Source organism: Phaenicophaeus curvirostris, chromosome 6 (assembly GCF_032191515.1).
Source record: "Phaenicophaeus curvirostris isolate KB17595 chromosome 6, BPBGC_Pcur_1.0, whole genome shotgun sequence".
NCBI classification, from domain to species: Eukaryota; Metazoa; Chordata; class Aves; order Cuculiformes; family Cuculidae; genus Phaenicophaeus; species Phaenicophaeus curvirostris.
The window spans coordinates 15824590-15838091 of NC_091397.1; the positions used below are offsets into that span (position 1 = coordinate 15824590).

The 13502-nt window shown below is 42.8% G+C and overlaps 1 protein-coding gene across 11 annotated transcripts in view; it reads left to right on the plus strand.

Moving 5' to 3' along the window:
• The first annotated feature begins 1545 nt into the window (after positions 1–1545).
• Positions 1546–13502, plus strand: part of ARHGAP12 (Rho GTPase activating protein 12) — a 73893-nt gene continuing 61936 nt past the window's right edge. For 6 of the 11 annotated variants that reach the window (XM_069859378.1, XM_069859379.1, XM_069859381.1 and 3 more), the window contains exons 1-2: positions 5663–5734; positions 7933–8687. In XM_069859378.1, the coding sequence (XP_069715479.1) occupies positions 8019–8687 (669 nt within the window). In that variant the 5' untranslated portion in view covers positions 5663–5734; positions 7933–8018. Of the gene's footprint in view, positions 1580–5648; positions 5735–7932; positions 8688–13502 lie in introns of those variants that run through there. The other 5 variants (XM_069859385.1, XM_069859387.1, XM_069859386.1 and 2 more) reach the window with 3 other exon arrangements.

The window sequence follows — 13502 nt, forward strand, 5'->3', positions numbered from 1 at the left end:
TGTTTTTCCAGACTCTCTGAATAACTGTTGAATGAGTAGATGTGACACTGGCATCAGCAGTAACGACACTGACAGAATTTTAATAATGGTGTTCTGTGGACAGACAGCCCAAAGTCAAATTATCTTTGGTGTCACGGGGACATTTTCACAAGCGCTCAGGCTGAGATACACAGAAGCCAAGCTTTAAGATCTTCACAGTGTTTGCTACTCGTCTTGCGTGTTGTCACACACCACCTGATATGGAGCATCACAGAAATGTCAACATTGGAAAAACCATTCAATACAAAAGTGTGTCCGCATGTTCAGTTATACCTATTGATGCTATTTTTATATTTTCCTCAAAGAGAGTCTCTGTTCCTCTCTTTCACTTGCTTGTACTCCTCAGGTTTCTTCCCACCGTGTTTCTTTTCCTTCAGCAAACTTCTTCTTCCCACCTTTTGAGGATTCTACTGTCTCCTTCCTTCTTCCCTGCATTAAATTAATCAAAGAAAAAGCTAAGGCAAACATTAGCCTTGATTAGATTAATATAGCACAGCGAGTTTACAGATCTTTGTGCCATTGTTTCGGGAAGTTTGCAGATTCATTCGGATCCTACTGTATCAGTTACAGTCAGTTCACGCTTTCAAGGTTATCTTCGCAACCACAAGGACCAGAGACCAGTTTTTAAAGAGAAAGATAAGATTACTTAGAATTTGAAAATGCTGCGAAGGCCACACAAACTGTGTGTTTGACACAACTTAATGATACAGCAGGAGACACCAAGTACAGTGACTGGGAATAACTGAACCGGGCCATTTCTTATTCTTTCTTTTTGGTCAGATTGATTAAAAACCGTGGTTCATTCACTTATCAGCAATTAATATTTCTGCTATCAGAAATCAGCTAATAGCTATCAGCTATTAATATTTCTGGAGCGTGTGCAGAGAAGAGCAATGAAGCTGGTGAAGGGACTGGAGAACAGGCCTTATGAGGAGCGGCTGAGAGAGCTGGGGGTGTTTAGCCTGGAGAAGAGGAGGCTGAGGGGTGACCTCATTGCTCTCTATAACTACCTGAAAGGAGGTTGTAGAGAGGAGGGTGCTGGCCTCTTCTCCCAAGTGACAGGGGACAGGACAAGAGGGAATGGCCTCAAGCTCCGCCAGGGGAGGTTCAGGCTGGACATTAGGAAAAAATTTTTCACAGAAAGGGTCATTGGTCACTGGCACAGGCTGCCCAGGGAGGTGGTTGAGTCACCTTCCCTGGAGGTGTTTAAAAGACGGGTGGACGAGGTGCTCAGGGATACGGTTTAGTGGCCGATGGGAATAGTTGGACTTGACGATCCAAGAGATCTTTTCCAACCTGGTGATTAAACACGCAGACGCCTCCCCGCAGCGAGGAAGGGGCGCAGCTCGGGCCTCCCGCAGGGCCCGACCCCCTCACCCCGCTCCCATCGCCCCCGGTCCCGGACCTCCCGCAGCGGGCGGGGCGCGGGGCGGGCCCGGCGCGGCGGGAAGCGGGGCGCGCACCGCCCCCGTCACGTGACGCGCGGGCGGGGCGGGGTCCCGCGGCGGCGCCGGCGGCGGAGCGAGGAGCGGCCCGGCAGGTGAGCGGCGGCCGGGAGCGGGGCCGGGGTCGGGGATCGCCTCCCGCACGGCCCCCGGGCGGCGGCCTCGGCCCCCGGGAGGGAGTGGGGGGTTGTGCGGCGCCGCTCGGTGTCAGCGCCGCTCACCTGGGACAAAGGGAGGCGGCGGGGCGGGGGTTCGACCCCCTCGTGCCCAGCGGGGCGCGGCTGCTCCGGGGGCTCGGCCGGGAGGGGCGGTGCCGGCCGGCCGCGGGGCTCACAGAATCGTGGAATCGTGGAATAGTTTGGGTCGGAAGGGACCTTAAAGATCATCCAGTCCCACCCCCCTGCCATGGGCAGGGACACCCCTCTGGACCAGGTTACCCAAGGCCCCATCCAGCCTGGCCTTGAGCACTTCCAGGGATGGGGCAGCCACAGCTTCCCTGGGCAACCTGTGCCGGCGCCTCACTGCTCTTATGGTGAAGAAATTCATCCTTATGTCTAATCTAAATCCGCCCCTCTCCAGTTTATAGCCATTGCCCCATGTCCTATCACTCCAAGCCTTTGTAAACAGTCTCTCCCCAGCTTTTTTGTAGCCCCTTTCAGGTACTGGAAGGTCGCTATAAGATCTCCTCTGAGCTTTCTCTTCTCCAGGCTGAACAACCCCGACTCTCAGCCTGCCCTCGAATGGGTCGGTGCCGCCCCTCCCCGCCGCTCGCGAGCGTCCCGTATCAACAAAATCCCGCGGGTGGGAGCGAGGGTCCCGGTGAAGGTTCGGGTGCTGCAGCGCGGCTGGGAGAGGCGTCCTGACAGCTGTTTAGAATGCATCGCCTGTTCGGTGCTCTGAGTCACGGGCGGTTATGGAATGGTTACTTATTATGCCTTTAATTTTTAAGGAAGTGTGAGCTCTGGGAAGCCGGTTCACTTGGGAGGAGAGCTCCATTTCTAACCTGTGCTAGTGATCTCTGAAGAAACAGTAAGAATTAAGCTTGTTTTCATAAACCTTCGGAGTTCCCTGTGTTTCGTCTTAATTTGTTGTCTGCATTTGCATCTTTGCATCTATTTTTGTACAACTCTTGCACACTCTAGATGCACGCTCTGCAGATGGTGGCTTTTACAGGCAGTGGTGAGGGCCGATTGCCTGCATGGTTTCCATGCAGCCGAGGAGTTAGTTGTGCTGGATAAAAGATTGGTGCCCCTTGGGAAGAAAGGTGTGAGTCTGGCTGAAGTCTGACAAGATTATTGTGGGACCGGTCTCCCAAACAGTGGTCTTGCAGTAGGGCTTGATCTCCTAAGAAAGCTGCCCAGGGAGAAGCAGAATTATAGAATCTAGTGAGCTGTAGCCAGGGTATCTCATCTGGCCTGAACTGATAAGAATTTATCCTAATTTAGCTTCAGTAATTGACTTTATTTCTGAATTGGCACTGTGGAAGGGTTCACTTCAGTAGCAGGTGAAGTATGGTGCTGAAAATGGAAAAAGATTACACAAGTCTGCTGCTGCTGCTTTGTAGGACACCGTGAACAAGGTCACACAAAGAATTTTAAGGCGATTGGTTGATATCCTTAGTGGCATTTTTAATAACTTATCATCTGTTTGTTTTATAAGTAGGTATAAATTCCATAGTCGAAGTGAACAAGGTTTTTTTCCAAGAGGAAAATAAAAGAAATAGCAAGAAGTCTTTTTTAGTCTTTCACAAGTCTCAGTTACTTGGTTCTAGAGGATCAGAAGAAAATAGTGTGTGCTGGTAAATTTCGAGAGCTATGAAATGTACCTCCTGATTGTTGTGTAGGTTTTTTGTTTGTTTGTTTGTTTTGTTTAGTTTTTCTTTAGTCCTGGGATAATGCTGAAGTTAGAGGTGATCATATCTAATATGCTATATGATCATATAGCCAGCAGCATTTTGAGTAGGAGAAGGAAAGTACTCCTCACCTGGAGCCCCGTGTTCAGTTCTGGAGTCCTCAGCACAGGAAGGACAAGGATCTGTTAGAATGAGTCTAGAGGAGGCCATGAAGCTGATCGGAGGGCTGGAGCACCTCTCATGTGAAGACAGGCTGAGAGAGTTCGACTTATTTAGCCTAGGGAATAGAACGCTCAGGGAAGATATTACAGCAGCCTCCAGTACTTAAAGGGGCCTAGGGGAAAGGTGGGGAGGGGCTCTTTATTAGAGTGCAGTGATAGGACAAGGAGGAGAACGATTTTAAGCTGAAAGAGGGGAGATTTAAATTAGACACAGGGAAGGAATTTTTTACTGTGAGGGTGGTGAGGCGCTGAAACAGATTGCCCAGAGAAGTCGTGAATGCTCCGTTCCAGGAGGTGTTCAAGGCCGGGTTGGATGAGGTTTGAGCAGCCTGATCCAGTGGAAGGTGCCTTTCCTCACGGCAGGGGGGTTGGAACTGGATGATCTTTAAGCTCCCTTCCAACCCAACCCATATCATGATACTATATGCGCATCGTGTGTGATTATACTCGTCTACGCTTTGCGTGTGGTTTGGGACCACGCTTCCCTCAAGACTGTTTACATGTTCTTCGGGATCGATGCCGTGAGGTGTCCGAAACGCTGGGATGCTGGGGTTGCAGCCCGGTGTGGAGCTGCTCCCCCGGCCGGTGGGGGCGGCGGGCTCGGCTCCGGGAAGGAGCAGGCGCTGCCGCCCGGGGCGGGGAGCGGGGCGGGGAGGAGCTGACCTCTGCAACACCCAGGGTGCCAGCCTGACTCAGCCAGCGCTGAGTAAGAGGTGGGAACGGTTCCCGTCGGAAATGGGAGCCCGAGGGGATTTGCGCGTGAGGATGGAGCGAAGGATGCGCTCGGCGCTGGCAGTCTCAGCGCAGCAGGGTGCTGGGCTTCGCCGGGCACCCAGGGCTGTGGCTGTGATCACCGGTGCCCTCCCTATTAGAGCAACAGGAACGCGCTGTGGAATGTGTTTCTGCGTGGGGATGTGGCCCACCTTAAATTAGTTACCCTGCTGCATTCAGGTTTTACTTTAGCAAAGGAAAAATGTGGCCCGAGACTCATTTTATGTGTTCCTGACCAAGATTTCTTAGGTCTTTGTTGTCAGTGAAGCCATTCATTGTTATTAATCCTTTAATCGGGTATTCAGGCTTTATTTAAGGTATTAAAGCTTACAGATGTTCTCTGTGGAAGTAAATAATTTTGCATGCTTATCATCCTGTAATTAGGGTTCTTTAACCTACTTCACCGAAGTGAGTGCCATGCAGTGGTAAAAAGTAATGGTAAAGGAAGAAGAACGTGAGGAAGTACAAGGTTTGACCTGCTGTAGTGCTTTGGTTGTTTGCTAGTCAGTTCTCCAAATGCCAATATTTACATCTGAATTATTCTGAGCCCCTTACAGTAGAGGTCTGGCCAGGGCTTCCATGGCTCCTTAACCCAAGCTGTATGGGACAGATACATGGACCCACGAAGGGGCATTACAGTTAGCTGTCCCCTGGGCTGGGTGTGGGGTACAGGCAGTTTACCGACTGTGGCACAGCAACTGCATTAAAAAAAAAATCAATAAAATAAAGCTTAATGCATTTGGAACTGTGAAATCTGGGCCATGGTGGTGGTTGGCAGGCCTATAGGGTTAAAGTTGGCATTTGCTAAACTTATTGCGAAAGATTTCTCACCTATACTATAGGTACCACTTGCTTCTCGCTGTTGACGTGGAGAATTAGTCTTGCTTGATCCTGATGATGTGATCTGCTTCTAAAACTGTTCTGGCCAAAGACAGAACACAGCCTGTCTCTTTTTGATTGCATGCTCAATACCAAATGTTTGCTGTTGAGTTGATAATTTTGCAGCTTGGGTGAAAGGACAAAAAAGCGTGCTGGTTTTCTTCTCTTTTTAAAAATTTTTTTTTTGGAAAGGGATGAGGCTGCAAAACTGACTTCAAAAGTGGATAGAGCTATTTTTTAGCTGCTGTATTTTATTTGGCTTGTATTTCTCAAAATTCTGTTATTTTTTTAAGCATAAAATGCTTATTGAACCTATCTGTATTGAAAACAAATTAAGCATGCATTCTCAATAAACAGTTATATTGAATTGGCAGCAGAGAAGTGAAAATCCGAGGTTGTAAGCACTTGGTGGGAAACTGTAGGCTTATGTTTTCTTTTTGGTTTCGTTATGGAAGAAGGAAAACCAGCATGAATGGGTTTGCTTACTACATTTCAACTTCCAAGGTAGCAGCCCTGAGAGGTAGACTGTAAGTTGAACACTTGGGTTTTTCTGTTATATGACCTTGAAGCTGTGAAAGGGGTTGGTAGCAGCTTTGAAGAAGTTTTCAAAGGAGTCAGATTAATTAACAAGGTAAAAATAAACATTTGAATGGCAGACCTTCCAAATCTGGGAATAACTACAATTTGTGCATGTTTACCTTCTGCTATAGTTGCTAAATAGCTGCAGAGCTACTCTTAAAAGTATCTGTTTATGTAGAACAGCAAGTAAACAAGTTGTTTTGTATGAAGCCTGTAAATAGATTATAATGCTGTGAATTTCAGTGTACCATGTTATGATAGAGAGAGTAAATATGAGGCTTCTAGCATTCCTTTCTACTGCTTTGTGTCTTTGCTGTCAGCTTTCTTGAATGTGGTACCATCGTTCCTTCTGCCAAATCCTTAATATATTTGTAATTCTGACCTCGTGATTCCATTTGGAGTCTTGTACAGGATGGTAGCTTTCAAGTTACCTATAGGAAGTGTTTCCTGGAAGTAAAAGAAGATGGACTGTGGGAGAGAGACACAATTTAAAGATGGGCATTTCTGTCTTTTTCTATTGAATTATGTGGGAAATTTAGTGTTTGGGGTTGGTTTTTGTTTTTGGGGTTTTTTTTGGTGGTTTTTTTTTTTTTGTTTCCAAGGCTTAGACCAAATAGCAGAAATGGTGAAAGAAAAATTGAAGAACTGTTAGGGTTTCTGCTTCAGCTCTCCGCGGAAGTCCTCGGTGGTTGTTGTTTATGTCCTTAGCCCGGTTTAGGCTAGCTGAGTTCACTCTGCGTGTGTGTGCCTGCATGGAATTGCATTAGTTCCACTCTGTAAATGCTACAAATCTCATGCAAAGTCTTAACTTGCAGAGCTGCAAGTTTCTACATAATTTTTCTCATTAATGAAGTATGCATTTAAAAAAAAGATTTACTTGTTAATCTTTAGAAGATTAAATGTGGCAGCATTTTACTTGAATTTTCCTACTTTCTAGAGAATGTAGAGATCTTCCCTTTTACTTCCCAGCTTTGATTTTCAAGATTAGGAAATTGTATCTTTCACATTAGTTCACAATGTTGCATTCAGTGTAAGTTGGCAAGACTGATGCTTATCTACTGGTGAATTGTGACGCTGGTGCTGCATCATTAAGTAGAGAGAACTTTTAGTTTGTGAGTGCAGATACGGTGATGGTTGTCTGGATTATAAGGTGCTAAAATTCTTTACTGAATTTTCATTTATTATCCTTTCATTTGTTACCCATTTTTAGTTTTTGCTTGTAATCCTGTTTAATGTTGGATTTTTTGTTTGTTTTCTGGTTGAGCCCTTAGACTTTTGTTTAGATCAGGTTTTCTTTGAGGTAATTGCTACAAAAAGCTCTCTTAAAAGCAAAGTAAATTTAAACCACTGAAACAGAAGTATCTTAAGCATTAAGTGCTTTTATTTAATACTGCCATGTTTATATATGAAATTCTATGTTGCAGTTATACCAGCAGTTTAAATAAATGAATAAAAAAGTGGTTATACTGTATGTTTTGTAGACAACAGCTAGATGCAGGATGATCTGCAGCCTCAGCCACTGCATGTTGCGTAGCTCCCAAGCCGTTGTCTTCTCCAGTTAGGTGGAGGTTAGCAGGCTGTGTAGAGTGCAGCGCACGTGGGTCACGGATTGCCAGCCAGTGCTGAACCTGATGACAGGAGCATAGCCCTGGAGGAAAATTTAAGGGATTCTGTAAAGAATTTTGAGTGCTCTGAAGGAATTATTGAACTGAAAAAGGAATCAAAAAAAGTGAATAATAATCTTCCTCTTTTGAATATTCTGCTTAAAACTACTGTAGTAACATAGTTCCATGAAGCCATGAAGCCTGTATGTAAGCAGGAGGTTGACTCGGACTGTTCCCCTCACCGAGACCCTGGTGATCAAATTTATTTAGTAAATAGAAGCAACAGGCTTAATGAGCAACTCGATAGCAGGAGGCTAGTGTGAATAGGAGAGTTAAATTGGTGACTAAGTTAGTCTGCTGGCTTTCTGATTTATCACTGAGAATGGTATCAGAACATCTTGTCTTCTTCCACTGATTTCTTAGTCTGAGGTTGATGTAAATTGAATAGGCATGGTTATTTTCAAAATTATTTTCCTCTGAAGTGCTCTTAGACAAATACTTTACTGCATATATATATATGTTTTTGGTTTTTTTTCTTATAGGTCTGATTATTAACAGGAAGATAACACTTCTGGAACAGAATGTGGCTTCCCTTTGGCCTGAAAAGGTGAAAACTTTTCAAGTAGAAATGGCTGATAAAGGTGGGAAGATCCTTCCAGGACAGTTGTACATTGAAGTGGAGTATGACTATGAGTATGAGGCCAAGGATAAGAAAATTGTGATTAAGCAAGGAGAGAAATACATCTTGGTGAAGAAGACTAACGATGATTGGTGGCAAGTCAAGAGAGATGAACATTCCAAACCCTTTTATGTGCCAGCACAGTATGTGAAGGAAATACCACGAAAAGCGCTGATGCCACCTCTTAAGCAAGCGAGCGTGCTACCAAATAACGCTTTAAAGTTGACACATGGATTACAGAGATCAACTGAAAATGTGAATAAATCACCAGAGCTTTCTAGTTTTGGAAAATCTTCTCCAGTTCAAGTGTCTTGCTTAGTTCGAGATGCCAATCAAAATTTGGGACTGAACAATAGCCCTGGTCAAACTCTTGGTTTGAGTCTGGACCTTACCCAAAACAATGGAAAACTTAACAATGAATTGCAATCTCCCAAGGTTTCCAATCAGTTTAGAACCATCTCCATGGGTCATTTTCCATGCCCAGAATTCTTGGAAATAGAGAAGACCAGCTTTTTGCATGAACAGTCTTGTGATTCAGCTGGAGAAGGCTCAGAAAAAATTCACCAAGATTCAGAGTCTGGAGATGAGCTCAGTAGTAGCTCCACAGAACAAGTGCAGGTAAGCTAAAAAGTTGGTCCCTGTAGATTTGTGTGTGATTTTTTCATTTAATTTCATTATTGCTGTAATTGCTTGTAACTCTTGAGTTTTATTCCTTATAAATTCAGTTAATTGAAATAAAAATGTTTTGTCTCAGCATGAACCTATAGCTCTCTTCCTTGCAGAAATACTTTGCTTTGGGGATTAATTCCATTTATGTTATTCTGTGCTTGAATATCATAGAAATGCTTTTGTTCCTTCATTATTGAGGTTATTTTGAAATGACACTGAATTTGGTTTATATTTCCTTTCAGCAGAAGGAAGCCACTGCAGTTACTCCTTGCTTCTTGGCTGGTTGAAATAATAGTGCTAGTTACTGTCAGCTTTTTTTAATGATGTTTATAGCTAGTATAAGAGCTGTAAATGGATATATTAATAGTTTTAAAAGGGTCCACTTAAGATTTATATGGAGTTTAATTTCTGACTTGATTATTTTATTTGCATGCTCTTGTAATGAGTCAGCCTTGCCAATTCTGCTTCTCACAGCTTTACTCTGGATTAAAACTCAGAACATGTGAGTTTTTTAATTAGTATGGAAGAATCTCAGGAATGATATACTCCCACTTCAGGCTAAAACTGAGCATTGATGGCTTTTTTTTTTTTTCTTAGTGAAGTGCTTTTTCTCAGTTTTTAATTTATTTTTTTTATCAGGCATCCCCTGCCCCCAACAAAAGATTAGCACTCTGACTTAGATAATCAGATCAATTCTGATGCTGGTAGCCAAGTTAATTAGTCTGGTTTGTTCTTGAATCAGTGATTATGTGTATGTACACATAGTTATGTATGTGTCCCTCACTACCTCATCTTTCTGTAGGGAAATGTTAAATTGTTTTAAAAAACTAAAGGTTAAAAGCTCCCTACTCTTGAACTTTCTTACTCTGTAATGTGAAACTGTTGTTGCTTGGGTACAAGCTGATCACTATAATGAATCCCACTTGCCAGCCTGTATTCATAGTACTAAAGGAACTCAGTCAGGTGTGGTATTCAGACAGAAGTTGATGCTAACTTTAGAAATAAATATCTTGCCATGAAGAGCTGTGAATCAGTGCTTTGCTAATAAAAAGACAGTTAAGACAAAGCTGCGTAATTGAAGATCTTCCCACACACGCTCATTGGCCGTGATTGGGTGATTTATGTGATCTTGAACTGTACGAGCTCATTCATATATATGTATTTATTGAAATACTCCAAATCAGTAGTTCTTCCAATATCCTGCTCTACTCTTCGCTTCATTCTTGAAATTTAGTTTCCCTAGTTATGGGATTTATCATGGAATCTTAGAATAGTTTGGGTAGAAAGGGGTGCACCACTCAGCTTGGTCTTGTCTGCAAACTTGCTGAGAGTGCACTTGAACCCACTGTCTGTCGTCGATTAAACAGTACGTGTCCCAATATGGTCCCATGAGAGGTACCACTTGTCACCGATCTCTGCTGGGACACTGAGCCATTGACTGCTGCCCTCTGGATGTGACCATCCAACCAATTCCTCTTCCACTGAAGAGTCCACCTTTCAAATCCATATCTCTCCAATTTGAGACTTCATGCTTCTAATAATTGTATCATTTATGACAATTTTATTTTAATTACCCCCCTTTGCAAATAATAAGGGCTAAATAGAATTACTGAATTTAACATCTTTTTTTAGTAATTTCTTGCCTGTGCAATGTGAAGGTTGATCACTTTCCTTGCCTTTTCTTTACAGTAGTGTCCTAGGTCACTGTTGTAGGTATGAGCCACTTTAGAACTTGGAAGGAAAAGTAATTATTCGATAGTACCCATCCACTGCCACAATAATGTCTTTTTCAAAAAAATTATGAAGCTACTAAAGAATGTTTAGAAAGTATATCCTACTTTAAATAGTTTACCACACTGAAGTTTATATTGTATGTTAAGACAGTTCCTTCTACTAATGTTGACTATGGTTTGATGCATGTCCTTTTCTAAAGTAGATTAAATTAATATTACCTGGGTGTGTGTTGTCAAACAGTAAGAAATACATGGCCTGCTGCTCAGTTTCCATTGGGCTTTAAGTGCCACTGCATCAACAGTCACAATCTTTTAACTTTTCTCCCCTCCTCCTGCCCCCCAAAATGTACTTGACGCAATGCTACAACCTATTTATAAGTTAGGATTTGAATGGAGCAGCTATGCATGGATTTGTAGACTTTACTGGGTTATGGAAGATCTGAAGATGGGAATTTTCAGTGCTTAAAAATTACAAATCCTAAAAGTGCTACATTTCAGCTGTGGAAAAAGCACAGCAGTTGCTGGCTGATGTTACTGAAGCACTTGTCATTATCGCAGGCTTGGGAGACAAGGGTGAGGATGTTCACTGCGCCTTGCAGTTGCCCTATTTTAAAGCTGTGAAGTAGCTTAATCTCATTGTGTGCAATCACAAGCTCTTTAGATACAATGAAAATATTTGACATTTAGTAGCCATAGGGATTAAAGCAGTAGTGGCACTGATGTCACTGTTAGCACAGTCTAGATATTCAGAGTGCCAGCCTTCTCACTGGAACAGCCTGCATTTTTTTAGAATTCTGTCAATAATGAGCATTGTTTAGTAGAAATCAGCTGTGCAGAAATTAATGGCTCCAAAAGCTGTTTTTATTGCTCTTAGTCTCTAGTGAGAACATCAAGTTCCCAGCTTTCATGCACAAACAGGATTTTACTTCACAAGATGGACTTTGGTTCTCCCTTCCCTGCCTGCTGTGGTGTTCAGTTTTATTCAGTCTGCATTAAAATAAACTAAGCTACAGGTGCTTTTTCCTAAATTTGTAAGATTAGAACTGAGAATGACCTTAATACCTTTGTATAGGTGATTTTGGGAGAGGGACTGAGGGGATAATATACAGGTCTAGCCTAACTTGAGTGTGTTTTCAGTATCTTGAAAGGCTGAGTTGGATGGGGCCTGAGCAGCCTGGTCTAGCAGAAGGTGTCACCCCTGTCCCCCATGGCGGAGTGTGGGAAACTAGGTGATCTTGAAGGTCTCTTCCAACCCAAACCATTCTGTGATTCTGTGATCCTGAATACAAGTGTACAGGATGCAAAGGAATGCTCCTATTATTAGATTCTTCTAAGAGGCAGTTACATTACTCTCTGAAGATTATTCTCCTTCTGCTTTCCAGTAATGAAGTGCAGGTTTCGCAGCTCCAGAGTCTCTAGCTCATGGGTTTGCTGCCTGTGGAAATACTGGAAGATCCAGCGTCCCCAAAGTAGTGCATAAAGGAAGGATTTTGTAGCAGCTGAAACTCTGTATGAAGAGGAGGATGGAGAGGTGGTAGTGTGAGCAGAAGAATTTGCTAATGAAGGCGTAAGCAAATTATCTGGTCAGGAGGAAGATCAGGACTGGGTAATGAAGATTCTTGACATCGTATGGGACGGAATTCCAATAGTTGGGTATAACTCTGGTGCATAAGGCATTGTAAGAGTCGGATGTTAGCTTATTGGCTTGACCTGTCGGATGGCTGGAGGGTAATGAGAGGAAGCAGAGCATGAGAGGAAGCAAGCTTCGATTTAACCAGTTTCAGATCTCTGGTGGAGATGTTAACTGTAGGTATTACAGAATTGAAACTGAATGATATAGTTCTGGAGTGCACAGCTGGGCATAAGAATCACATGGCTTCAAGCATGTCTGTGGTGCTTGAAGCCATGAGAATTGACGAAATTCGGTAAAATTTTAGGAAAATGGTATCAGGTGCAATGTCCTGATCCCACGGGAAGGGCAGAAAATGCCAGGGACCGGGGAAAAAGGAAAGAGGAGAATTCTGTAGCAGAAGGTGGATGGTACATGAAAGAAGCAGATTGGATGTCCCAGGGGTGTGCAAGAAAGCCCAGAGTAATTATTCTGAAGAAAAAAATTACATGTTTAGGCATGCCTGAACAGGATAGAAAAGTTGAAGCAAAAGTGGAAGACATTGAAAATGATCTTAGAAAGAAGTTTTGGATGGTGTTTGCAGGTAAAATCTATTAGCAACTTTTAAGAGAGAAGGTGTGCAGACAGGGGAAGAGTTGGGTAAATTCAGAGATAATGTAAAGAATATTAGGTGTTATCTTTGAGGATGGTAACTTTGAAATAAAATCATTACAGATAGAAATTAAAATCTGCTTTCAGCAATGCTAATGTGTAACTTGTGTGAAATAACTTTGTTCCTGTATTACCTCCTCTTCTGTCACAGAAGACATAGGGTGTATTTAAGAGTAAATACATGCACCATGTTAATGTTACTTCTTATGCTTATTAAAAGTTACTTTTAGTAGCATGCTGTTTTTAATCATTATAAATATAGACAGTGACCTATTTGCAAAGATTGTTCTCTCTTTCATCCTCTTTAGTAATTGACTATTGCATAAACTGTGAAGCACCAAAGGGGATTATCACTAGGACGACTGTTTTGCTTTGATTAATTCTGAGTAGTAAAGATTTTGCAAAGTGGTCTTTCTGTCTTCCCTCTGCAGTTTCTGTGGGATTGCTGTAACCTTTTTTTAATTCAGAAAACACATTTTTTTGTGTTTCTGTAGAAGATGAGAGTGTGTCTTCTGGAGTTCTTGGCTTTGTCACTTAGTTGAAGGACTGATGGCAAATCTTTAGTGTTAGACTGCCTCATTGGTCAAACATTAAACCCCTAAAGTAAAGGGCTGTTGCTGGTTTTATAGGGCTCAGAGTTAACTTGCTTCTGTTATAAGACATTTCATGTTATTTTGTATTTAATTAAATTCCACAGGGAATAAATAATTTGACAGTGTGAAGGAAGCACAGTATATGCAGGAGTTTTTT